Source organism: Colossoma macropomum, unplaced genomic scaffold, assembly GCF_904425465.1.
Source record: "Colossoma macropomum unplaced genomic scaffold, Colossoma_macropomum, whole genome shotgun sequence".
Lineage (NCBI taxonomy): Eukaryota > Metazoa > Chordata > Actinopteri > Characiformes > Serrasalmidae > Colossoma > Colossoma macropomum.
This window is the reverse complement of record NW_023494791.1, coordinates 9,148,898-9,161,668: the sequence shown is the minus strand read 5'-3', so window position 1 is coordinate 9,161,668 and position 12,771 is coordinate 9,148,898. Positions and strand designations below refer to the sequence as shown.

The following is a 12,771-nucleotide window of genomic DNA, read 5'->3' as shown; positions in this document are numbered from 1 at the left end:
ACAGAGTGGTTTGAAGAGGAAAGTAAAAGCGAGCGGGTGAATGAACAGAAAAGGGTCAAAACAGAGAAACAAATGAGCAAGTGAAAGACAGAAGAGGACAGACAGCCAGGCTTCCCTTTGTTTCTCTAGAACCATCCAAAAGAAAAAAAGAACAGCCAGTCAAAACTCTCACTGGCCTCTTTTCCCCCAGTTACATAAACTCTAATCTTTTTAATCTCGTCTCATTTGTCCCGAGTTCTGCCTGCTTTGCACACAGACACACACACACACACACACACACACACACACACACACACACACACACACACACGTTTTTATATAATGCAAGGATGCAAAGTCATATATATTATATATGCCACATATGTATTATGTTTGTGTAATTATCTATATATAATATTATGTGCCATGTGCATCTTATAAATCATTGGTGTTGAAACAAAATCTTATATCTCTATTTTTGTTGTTTTTCATTTTTTGGCATAATTTAAAAATCACGCTTTAGATTGGGACAAAATTATATAATTGGGACCTCATATCTCCAAAATGGTAACTTTACAGGAGAAGGAAAAACCTACTGTATTTTTAATGTAAGTCAATATAACCAGACTTTTTTCCAATTCATTTTGGATCATTTCTTTTGGTCCATTCATCATGAAATTTACACACAATCTAAACGGCAACAGGCATTTTCAAATTATGTCAAAAACTAAAAAATGACAAAAATGGAGAAACAAGGTTTTGTTTTCCGACAGCAGCAATATGAAAGTATTCATGTGTAATAATAAAATATTGCAAGTTTTAATACCTATAAGTCATAATAAGTTCCAAAATAATTATATTTACAGCTACATTTATGTTCCACTCTGATTATATTTGTAATTACCTATATATAATAATAATAATATGTGGCATATGTATTATAAACATTACTCCTTACACAGTTACATGGCATACTTTTTTTTTTTTTATTCGAATTTTACAGTGTGTTTTGGCTTAAAACTGTACTGGCTTATGATCAAATATGATTATTTGGAATGTGATGATTTGGCTACCAGACACTTTCATATTCTGCAGTGAAATCACTTCACTATACACTCTGAACTGATACATATTGTTTTTTGTGGACTACTTATGTGAAATCCAGTTAAAACCAGAAAACAGCTGGTAAAGCAGAACCTCATGATAGTGATAGTTTCATTTTCAACTGATCAGGACTGAAAAACATGCAGTTGCTTGTGGTAAGAGACAAAAAACAGACCCAAACTATAACAGCCAATCACTCACTTTTTACATGCTAGTGTTTAGACAAGACGGGCATCATACACAGTGAAAACACTGGTTTTAATATTCCACCGTTAAATAGTTCCACACTGCAGGCATTTAGATCTCTTTGTAAACGTATATAAATGCATCCCAGTGCTGCAGGGTGTGGATAATGCCTGTTTACGTCAGTTCAAGGTCAATGGTCTAAGTAAAACGCAAAAAAAAACATGAATCAAAGGATCAGAACAGAATTGAATATAGTATTGCTGATAGCAGATCCGTTACAATATGCTAGGATCAGCTCCGATATCCATAATACGAAGAACTTCTTTATCCCTGACCTTAACATCAGTAAGCAAAAAGAATCGGTTTCACTCCTTCAGTTATAAACAATGAAACAAGCAGCTTTTATAAAGAGCACTTTGCAAAGTCAGAACCATTGTGTTCTGTTTACTTGTTTTCCTCTCTCACATAAACACAAGCACAGTCATCCCCACCTCTCATTCTGCTCTCTATTCACCTCCTACCTACCCAACGTATTTATTCTCATCCTCTGCCAGAATGTAGGACATATGTTTGTTCAGTACATGCTGAACATTTTGAAAAATGCAGCAGGAACAGAGTGAAGCAGGGTGGGAATGAAAGAGGAGAGGCTTTAATAACCGCTACCACTAATCAGTCAAAACAGAGAAATATCTGCTGAATGTAATCACTTAGAAATGTTATCAGATACTGTGTGGATAAGAGGAGACACAGTGACTTGCGCAAGAGCTCAGAGTTTCTCAAGCCTGTTATAGCAGGAGCTGCGCATACGTCAATAGGGGTGATACAGTCTCTCTGCTCTGATTCACTCCCCTACACATATTTTGGGCATGTATAATACTTATTACTCTCATTTTCCTATAGATTCAGTTCAAACTATTATTTACATTTGATTTACATTGCTATATTATTACTACGTAATACAACATAAATGTAAAATGTATAACTATTTCTATGTAATTACCACATAATACCAGATCGTTAGGCAAATAATTGAACCCTTAGGAATCTAGAGTTATTACAGCTGCATTGCTATACTATTTAAATGTAATTACACTGTAATTATTGAGTAATTACACTGTAATTATTCCTTATTTATAAAGTGATATAGTCAGGCAATGAATTACATAGCTATTATCCATCTGAATTGACAGGTTTGAGTCTGCACTTCCACTTTTGTCTTTTTCAAAGTCAATTTAAAAATTATTAACATGTGGCAGAATGTAGAATGAAGTATGTTTTTGTCTTCCCATAAAATTAGACTGTACAATCAAAAATAACTGTTTGTCAAACTGACATAATATTAAAGTATATTCCCTTCTGTTTACTAAGCTGAGAGTTTGGAATCTGCAATTTCCACACAATTTCTACACTTGATTTTATTACCTACAAATGAAAAATGACCAAACAAAAGATAAGAAGCATTTTAAGATGTATATGCAGACGAGGGGGCTGTGTACAGATGGCTGATCTTAGCTTTATGTGTTGTGTCAGTGTGTGTACCTGTTTTATGCGTCTGTGTGTCGTTCATGAGGTACTGTCCACTCCTGTAAACGTCCAGCGCCTTCTCGAGGTGAGCTAGGGTCTCGTCTGTGCCCCACAGCAGCTCCCCTAAAACACACATTCACATCACAGACTGTCAGTACATCACACTCACACACTGATCTCAGACAGTTCACGGTCAACATTCAGTCTGCTAACGCTGACCCACTCGGTTTACTGCAAATGAAACGCAGCGTAATTGTGCATGCCAAAGCCCTGCTGAATTACGTTAGAGCAAGGACTTTTTACGAGGAAAGAGAGAGATATCATCAGCGCTAAAGCCCACCCACGTAACCCGTGGCTTCATGGCCTGTTTTGCCCAAGATGAGCAGATTTTAAACTCTACATGACATACCATCATCCTGATGAACAAGCTGATACAGAGCACACACAAAGCAGCCTGATCAGGGAGAGATTCGAGGGGGAGGGTGGTGAAGAGGTAAAAAAAGAAGGGAAACAGAGGACACAGGAAAGGAGACAGAGTGCTAGCAAGGACATAAAAAAAAGATTTGTTGGAGTTCGACTGCCAAATACCTGCATGAACTCATAAACTTTGTTTCTGGACGTTGTGCACATGCCTTACAAAAGCGGTTCCCAATCTAGCTCACATTTTAAGTGTTTTCCTTGTGGATCACATCAAAACATCAATATATGCAGGACTGATTAACTCCAGATACAGCCTGAAATATGTGTCTAATGTTGGGTTTGATGTCCATGAGGCCTACACTCATGAGTAAACTGATGCGCATGAAATTCAACAGCAAATCGATTCAGGGAAGTACAGCTTATCGCAGCCAAAAGAACATTACTTAATTTGCCTGGCAAAAAAAAAAAATGTAGCACCTCACAGAGAACAGCATGTCATGGAAAGTTTATCCAGACTAAAAAACTTTGGAATGTTGTTTAAAAGCACTGCTTTCTGAAAAAAAAATGTTAGCGCGGGATTTAAACTTAATTTTGGATGCTGATTATTTGATTATATCATATTATTTGATATTATTTTTAAATCCATGACTTAATGATGGCTAATATTGTTACTATGCTGTAATTTAACTGGCACTATTATTAGAAGTATCAGGTTTTATTCAGCATTTTGAGTGACGGGTGATGATGGATCAGTTCGGGGTCAAAATTTTCTTGAGGATTTTCTTTCTCAGGTCAGGTTCGGGTTCAAAACTTCAAGCCATGTTCGGCTCAGACCGAGGGTTCTTGGGATGCATTCAGGTGTCCAACCAAAATTTCAGGCCCAATTAAATCTCAGAACCCAGGACCATAATTCTGCTTTACTGCTATACTGAATAACGCTCTGTATGCATTTAACACCACTGGTACTCAGCCAGATCTATTCCTGACCTTCTGGCAGTCTTCGGGTTACCAAACAGATCTGTCATCTGTCTAATCTGAGTGTCTTTATTTAATCTCACTTGCAAACTTGTATTATTTTTATCATAATTTGACTATCCGGTCAACCAGAGAATATCTGTGTCCCCTTTGTGAGCTTTGTTTCCTTTGACTGTTTATTCTTCATGCTCTTAGATAGTCTTTCCTGCCACTGGATCAGGGTTTTGGTGTCCATCCTACACATGTGCTGTGTGTGAGAGAGCACACTGACCTGTGGAGTTGACGATCTTGTCGAGGAGAGGCCTGAGGGCAGTGGGGGCACTGTGAGGGAGCAGGTAGGTAAAGAAGAACCTGCATACAAGAATAAAAGGTCACCTAAAATAAGCCTCAGGGCACTTAACAAACCACAATGCGTATTTACGTTCCCTTGAGACCATCACTAGAGTAATTAGCAGCTCAGACATCACGGCATATTGGTACAAATATGGGAAAGTATTCATGCAGCAAAGAGCCGTTTACCCTAAATGTAGTTTATTTTAAATGGCACCAAAAAATACCTAAAATAAACATGTCTTAGCTAAGACTTGTCTGATGTCCAAGATTTCTGTTATCTATAAAGATGAACAAAAGCAAGGACTGCTGCTGTTTTTAGCTACACAACAGGGCTGCTCAGTTATGGCAAAAACCATGATAACGATTATTCTGTTGATATTGAAATCATGATTATTTAACAAGATTAATCATTGACTTTAAAAACATTATGCATTTACTGATGTTTTTTTAAAAAAACTTGTCTTTTTAACAGTGGATTCTATTGAGTTTTCACTAAAATTCAACTGAAAAACAAATAAAAAGTATAAAAAAGATAAATAAATAAAATAAATGTTATAAATAAATAATAGACAAATGCTAAATCAAAATAAATCATAATCAAGATCATAATAAATAAGATTAACTCTGTTGTAGTGTAGTTCCAAAACCTACTGAAAACTACTAAACACATATTAATATTATAGATAAAAATAAATTAGACCAAAATAAAGATGAGAGCTTTTAGGGAGGGGTGAAAGGAAAGGGGTGCACTGGATTATAACACAAAACAAAATGAGAGCATTATTGCAAAATGGAAGGCGGCACAAAAATCGTTTAATCTCGATTATCTTGTTTTTGTATTTCTTGGAAGCCAAAATTATCACTGAAAATAAAATTCGATTACTCGCCCAGCCCTACAATAGCCCTAATATACTGTTTGTCCATTTTTATAGAAAATTTGTGTCAGAAACACAAATGCAAGCCTATTTGAGGCAATCTGTAATGATGTATGCTAACAGTTGTCTATAAGCTTCCTTTGTTGTCTTCATTAGTAAATCAGACTATTCCTTTAGCTTTAGTTATGATCTGCAGTCCATGTTCCATGCTCACCTGTAGGCGTTGTACAGGTTCCTCTTCTCGTTGATGCCCTGGCAGCGCCCACTGCTGCACTGGAGGGTGAAGTTGCGGGCAGGGAACTCCAGCAGGCAGTCTGCAGAGGAGGAGCAGGGCGTCTCCTCCACACTGGCGTCATCCAGGTCCGTCACCTTGAGCTCTCCGTCCACCAGCACAAACTGCCTAGGCCTGAAGTCCAACAAGGTGAGAGAGCCCAGCGGAGAATGGGCCAGATAGTGCAGCAGCCGCATCAGACTCAGACAGATCTGCAGGACGGAAACAGAGCAAAAAGACTGTTTGAGAAGGTGACTCTGGATTAGAGTGCCAGCAAGAACGTGAGTCTGAATTAGCATGCTAATCCTGACTCACACTCTCAGACGTTACTCTGTGCATTGATTTGTGCTGGACGCAGCTTCAGGACACAGTAAATCCCAGAAGTTTTTGGTTAGTGACTAATCCCAAAGGCCCAAGCCACTCAGTGTGCATGTGCATGATTGTGGGCGTCTGGGAGCAACTGCCTCAGCACTACAATCACCACTTAATCTCTCAAAGCACCACTTCAGTGTGTGTGCGTCTATGTGTGAGTGCCTTGGGAATTAGTGCTCTTATTGTGCATGAGGGTGTTAGGGGTCAGTCTGGGGATAGCAGAAGGCCGCTGGTGTTGAAGAAGAGACCTGGCACGCAGGCCACAGCCAAATCCCTACTGCCAGCGGAGCACTGAAAAGCAGGAGGAACAAAAGCAGTGGGAAGGAGAGGGAGGAGGGAACACCGCGCCTGCCTTTCACACCACACAAAAGCTGTTTTTAATGTACTCAGGATTAGGAGCCACTGGGAAAGGTCAGAATCTGCCCGGTGGACTGTGTGTGCCGTGTGTGTGTGTGTGTGTGTGTCTGTGTAGTTTTATTTTATTCAAGCAATGTTTTTTTTTGCCATCATGCACTGGTTTGGTACAAGTGGGAAAAAGCCAACCAAAACCAGAAACAGACACATTGAACAGGATAGTTTTCATCACATTTTAATATTCTGAAATTCTTGAAAAGCACACAGTTCTCCAATTAAATTCCTGGTGACAAAAACAGATCTTTCCCAGTCCTCTATTGTTGCTGACGATAGAAAAAAAACAGTAGGAGAAGAAATAATGTTGTAATGCAGTGCCTGGTGATGGTTAACACAGTAACAGTAAAAGAGTAAAAGCTAGTTTACCACATGCTTCAAAACTCGACACTCATTTATTGATTTATGTCATGCAAACCAAAGGAAGACACAAGTATTCCCACATAAGAGCATAACTGAACTTTTAAAGATGTTGGGTGATGTGATTTTCTACATTAATAACATATTTATTGTATTGAACAGAGATTATTGTACAAATGTAGCTGTTTAGCGACGTTGGCTGAACGTGCTCAGTGCAGCAGGCAGATATTATGCCTAAAAAAAGACCTACAGTCACTCTGTGGACCACAGCGTCAGGTTTTAGACATCATACAATCAGATGAAACAGGCTGTTTAAAATAAAAAGGCATCAGAGAAGAAGGCAGGCTGAACTAAGTGGCCACAGATGGTAAAGTCTGTGTGACATTCACAATTCCAGTATTTATTACTAGATTAATTACAGTTATATGGCCAAATTAAAGATGACAACATACTACAATCACAACTTATACTGAACCGCTCTGTCTCCAACACTAAGCTTCAACTCACACACTACCACTGTTCTTGCTTCTGTGTCTGCTCAGTTCCTTCTGCGTTAGGGTCTCAAAATTCCTGGAAAAAAGTGTTGCTGTTATTTTTATTATCATTATTATTGTTGTTGTTGTTGTTAATAATAACAATACTAACCCACCCTGTGTTGTATTTTTAATACAGTTAACTGAATAAGAGGCCTCAGGCCTGATGTAATGACATTTTGTTCCACCTAAACTCTGAAAAATAAAATACAAGGCTAAAACATTTTTAGGAGCCATGACACAGCAGGACCACCACTGGTTCCCTAAAGTAAACACATTCACATGCAATGAGTAGATGTACATGTGTGTGTCCAGTGTAACTGTCCAGGTACGGAAACCAGTGCTCACAAATCCACATCTTCACCTGTCTGGTTTAATTCGGTGAGGCCGTGCGTGCTCGTGAATCTCTGGCTGGTGTTTGGAGGACATGGCTGAGCAGGCCTAGCTATGAAAGCCTTCGTCAGCGCGCAGAGGAAATGGCTCTGGACCTAAATGAGCCGTTTGGTAGTCAGCAGTTTCGTCTGCCTCCCCAGAGTCTATTAGTGCCTCATATGCAATTCAAATCTTGCTAAAGCGTTCGCTGTGGCGGTTTTCTCGTCCGCCTTGGCGGTTCCTCTTTTGTTCAACGCGCACACGGCTGGACAGAGCATTCCAGACGAGAAGGAAGGGAAAATGTACAGGATATATAAACGAGGCTGGTTTCGAGGCTTTAAGTGGAAACTGAATAATCAGGAATTTGGGGAATTTAAAGTCACAGTCAAGTATATTTATGTAAATAAATACAACACCTTTAAGATGCTACTTAAAACTAGCATATCATATTGTGAGCTTATAATAACTAAGTGCTGTTTGTTGTGCCACTGTATTCCATTCAGAGCTAATTTTGTCATGTGATTATGTTCCAATCTGTCCCTGTTTGTATGAATATATTGCTGCTGTCGGAACAAAACCTCGTTTTTTCATTTCTGTTGTTTTTCAGTTTTTGACATAATTTGAAAATGCCTGTTGCCCTTTACATTGTGTGTAAATTTCACAATCATTGGACCAAAAGAAACGGCCCAAAATTACTTGGACAAAAAGTCTGGTTCCATTGACTTACATTAAAAGTAAAGCAGGTTTTGCAGTGATAAGCAATAAGTTATCCTCTACAGAGAACATGAAAACATAAGATGTGACCTCTCTGAGCACTGTTGTCTATTCTCATTTATGGTCGTATGCGACTCTTGCTGGGCCAGTAAAATAAAACATAAAGTGTGCCACGTTTTAAGTGGAATTTGACTGGAGGTGTACAAATTTTTTGCATATATTTGGAGTTCAAAATTAGCACGCTTCGCTTTGTTCTTCTGAAATTTCTGACTGTGTTTATAAGAAGTTTAAAGTCATTTAATTAAAACCTTTCTGAGTTTCCTGCAGTTGAAACGGCTATAAAAGATCTAAAAATAGAGAGAGAACATTGAAAAAAAAGGAAAAGAGGAGCAGGTTTTTAAGAGCCCGTGACAAATTATATAATTCACAGCAGCTTTTCCACAGCCACGTGTCAGACATGGAATTTATTTTATATTCATCCTCTTAAAAAGCCTTCATTGTTCTGGGCTCAAGATTAATTTGCAATTGCTGAGATGTCAGGAAATCGAACTAGAAAGTTAACTTGGCAGACGCGCTTCCCAGAACACTGAAGTCTGTGGTGAGGCGGCTCGAAAGGTCCTAGTCCAGGCCTTCATTTGAGGGAAATTGGAATTGGTAATGCAAAGCCTTTCTCGAACTTGAAAAGCAATCAGAGTGTTGAAGGGATGACGAGTCCGCGCTGAGTTCAGTTATGAATTGCTCTGTTGAGTTGTGCACTGCTGTGATGACACACAGATGAGTGTGGCGCACTCCGCAGTACAGCACGGAAATCGGCTTCCACCACTGCCCAGTGTGTGTGGGAGCGCTCTGTACACCAGAGAGCACCTACAGATCTATGTACAGTCGTATGCAAAAGTTTAAGCACCCCCGGTCAAATGACATTGGGTTGATTTTCTACTTGAAAACAAGTTAACAAATGCTTTATGGACACACGTGTAAATATGGCAGTATTTTGCACATTTTAGTGTGCTATTTTTAGTTATTTGAGTTTAACATATTGGGAAAAAACATAAAATATTAAATGTGCCATAACCTTCGCACTTATCACATTTTGTGTTTTTTCTTTCCCAATATATATATATATATATATATATATTAAAATTCAGCAAATAAACAGCAATCGTGCATTAAAACGTGTTCTCTGTGGAAGATGTGTAACTTATTTTCACTTAGAAAATCAACAAAACATGTAATTTGATTTATTGTATAAGTTCATTCCTAAATGCATCGTGAATAATATCACAAAGGGATTTCCTCTTTATATATGACTCACAGCTGAATTTATGTTCAATTTTGTATTATGAAATGACATGAAAAACTTAACACTTAATTGTAGTATACGGCTCATAAGGCTACATGCCACCTACTTAGGCTTGTCATGACAACTGACATAGACCCACATACATGTTTATAAATGCTTGTTCAAATGGGCGTAATTTGCTATAAATGTTACATTTGCCAATTTTGATCAAATTTCGCTAAAACAGCCTTTATGATATCTGATGCCTATTGGAATAGGCATTTATAAACATTTATGTAGGGTTCTGTCAGTTGTCATGACAAGCTTAAGTACGTGGCATGTAGCCTACAGTAAAGTGTTACCAAAACATCTAAGTAACAGCACATAGTGTTTTCAAGATTAAACAATAAAACAATGCGATTTCAATAAAATCAAAATGTGTTCAGTGAAATCCTTTCTAAAATAAACATTTCATTCAAAGGCAATTTCTGGTTATTAATAATATGCAAATATTTGCATATTTACATAGCTTCATTCGCATATCTAAACTTTTGTTTTTTTGGCAAAGCTTCCAATCAAAAAACAACTTTTAAGCATTAGTAATTACTGGCAAAGATTCATTGCGACATCTGTTTTAAACAATTACTCTATTCATGCAAAACTGCTTAACATGAGTGTGCTACTCTATAATAGAGATGAAACAATGGTGCTTCGACTTGATTCAACATTATTCAAATGCAGCAAGGGGCAGCACACGAATGAAACATATCACAGCAACTCTTACCAAAAGAAGTGAAAGACAGTAATGTGTTTTATTCATGTGTAACTGACTGTCACATCTACATTATGTAAACTCAAAGCTCCAGTGTCTTCAGTGTACTAAGACTCTCTTGGGGCTGTGATTTTATGTACTGGGGTCATTTCTGCCTCCCTGAGGAAGACCTGCTACAGTCTCAGGAAATAATAGGAAATAATTAGCATGGGTGGCAGCGCTGATAAAGATTAGTAGGGTCAGCTATGCTGCCCGTCAGGGGAAACGGGAAGCAGAGAGAGTGCTGAGAGCTGGACGTTGCCCAGGCACTTTACCAACATCTTCCAGACTGAGCGAGCTGGACAGAAAGTGCCATATTAGCTATTTACAATTACTTAATCTCATATTAGTGTTTGATTTTGGATTTTTCTGTTGGTCTAAAAACTGACCTGTTTTTCTGTCATTGTTGTTGTTTTTCTCTCATTTTCAAACAAGGGTCCCAAAAAGAGAGGAATGCCATCTAACAAACTGCAGTTCCTATGCTGATAGATGCTGGTTGTATTAAGCAGTTCCTCTGCAGTTCTATAAGTTACTCAGAATTTAAGTCATTTTTTGCCTGATACTTGTATTCAATTTCTTTTGCCAGGCTAGGCTCTTTTTGAGTCATTATTCACTTGACTGTGAGTTTACCTCTCTCACTTTTTTTTTAAATATTAGTATTTTGATATAGCAGTATTGCATAATACTTTTAATACTATTATGAATATTTGTAGATCAATTTGTGTTAGATATAAATGCTGAGTTGCTAATGACCCAAATGGTTGGAAAGGTACCCATTTAAGGGTTCATTCAAATTGCTTGTTAAACTGGAATTTCACCCATTTTCAAAAAAAAAAAAAAATCAGCAAAATAAAATCATTAAGATGTAAATAAAGACATTTAGAGTGGTCTGATGCGAAATGCTCCGTTCCAGACTAAACTCCTTAAACCTAGGGAGATTGTTCACAGTGGTGGTGAGAGGAACCAGAAGTCTGAACAGTTTAATGACTAAAAGCTCCCTCACAGAAAGTTACTACATGAAATGGTTATACTTTTGAACGTCTTAGATATTGTTTTGGTAGTTTTGAGACAAGCTTTTGGCCTAATGTACATACATTTTAATTCATTTATGGCAAACAGGTATATGCAGGGTGTTATAAGGCCAAAAACACCCCTATTTTTCACGTCTACCACTATTTTACCATCATCAACATTACACATAAAAACTCTGAAAACACATGTAGGCTCACTGGTGGTTTGGATCATAAATAAAATGGCTATATTTGAGTTGTTGACATGTGACCCCTGCTTCAATTCATCACCACTGTAAAGAGTCAGTAAGTTTCTCTCCAATGAACAATGCACTTGTTTGCATCTCTGATTATGTAAAATTATGTAGAAATTTAGAACAATTGGTGCAATTTCCTAATAATTAATTAATCTCGAACCAGATCTGCTCTCTTTTCCAGGAAAAAGAGATGTTTCCATGTTAGTGTCCAGTTTGTTTGTCTACAAACACCTCGACCTCAGTGGTCTGACTACCCGTTCTCATAATTGTTCTTATGTACAGTATAAGCAGTTCCCCGAAGCCCCTCCCACTCTTCCTCCAGCAGCAGACAGACAGTTGATGGAATGTGTGATATGGTGGCTGCCGTGGCTGACTCACCCTGAATCTCTCCTCCCAGGGCGTCTGCAGCAACTGGATCATCTCCAGAGGGCTGCCCAGCTCCGTGATGGCCGTCACAGTGTCCTTAATGTCGTTGCTGTCCTGGTAGCAGTAGCCATATAGCTGCAGGAAAGAAAGAGACAGCGTGAGAGAGAGAGAGAGAGAGAGAGACAGAGAGAAAGAGAGAGATATTAGACCATCAACCACTGTGCTCCAACTGGGTAGATAACAGCACTGTGTAGAATTTCACTGTTTTGACTCAGACGGGGTAGATTTGCGTGTGTTACTAAGGGCAGGCAAGGAAAGCGCAGTATCAGGTTAAAGATAAGAGTAAATCTACATGGCTTTAGAGTCAGCGCCTGTCCACCACTTTAACAAAAAAAAATAAAAATAACGTACAGTACTAGCCACTCGTCCAATGCATGGAATTCTAATTAGGAAATCTGATTGTATGGCTCTTAGTGAATGAAGTGCGTGGGTCTCTGGAAATATATCCAGATTCGCCAAGGGTCTCTTTCTCCCAATACTGCCGAGGCATGCTCACTGCTACATTTGGCGCTTTGCTTACAGAAACATTTTCTTAAGCTAATTTGAGCCAAAGAAGCTAGTT

The 12,771-nt window shown here is 38.3% G+C and overlaps 1 protein-coding gene across 2 annotated transcripts in view; it reads right to left on the bottom strand.

Moving 5' to 3' along the window:
* Positions 1 to 12,771, bottom strand: part of pkdcca (protein kinase domain containing, cytoplasmic a) — a 43,924-nt gene that overhangs the window by 12,570 nt on the left and 18,583 nt on the right. For both annotated transcript variants that reach the window (XM_036573795.1, XM_036573796.1), the window contains exons 2-5: positions 12,162 to 12,284; positions 5,611 to 5,879; positions 4,460 to 4,539; positions 2,809 to 2,916 (exon numbers count right to left, since the gene is read on the bottom strand). In XM_036573795.1, the coding sequence (XP_036429688.1) occupies positions 2,809 to 2,916; positions 4,460 to 4,539; positions 5,611 to 5,879; positions 12,162 to 12,284 (580 nt within the window). The remainder of the gene's footprint in view (positions 1 to 2,808; positions 2,917 to 4,459; positions 4,540 to 5,610; positions 5,880 to 12,161; positions 12,285 to 12,771) is intronic.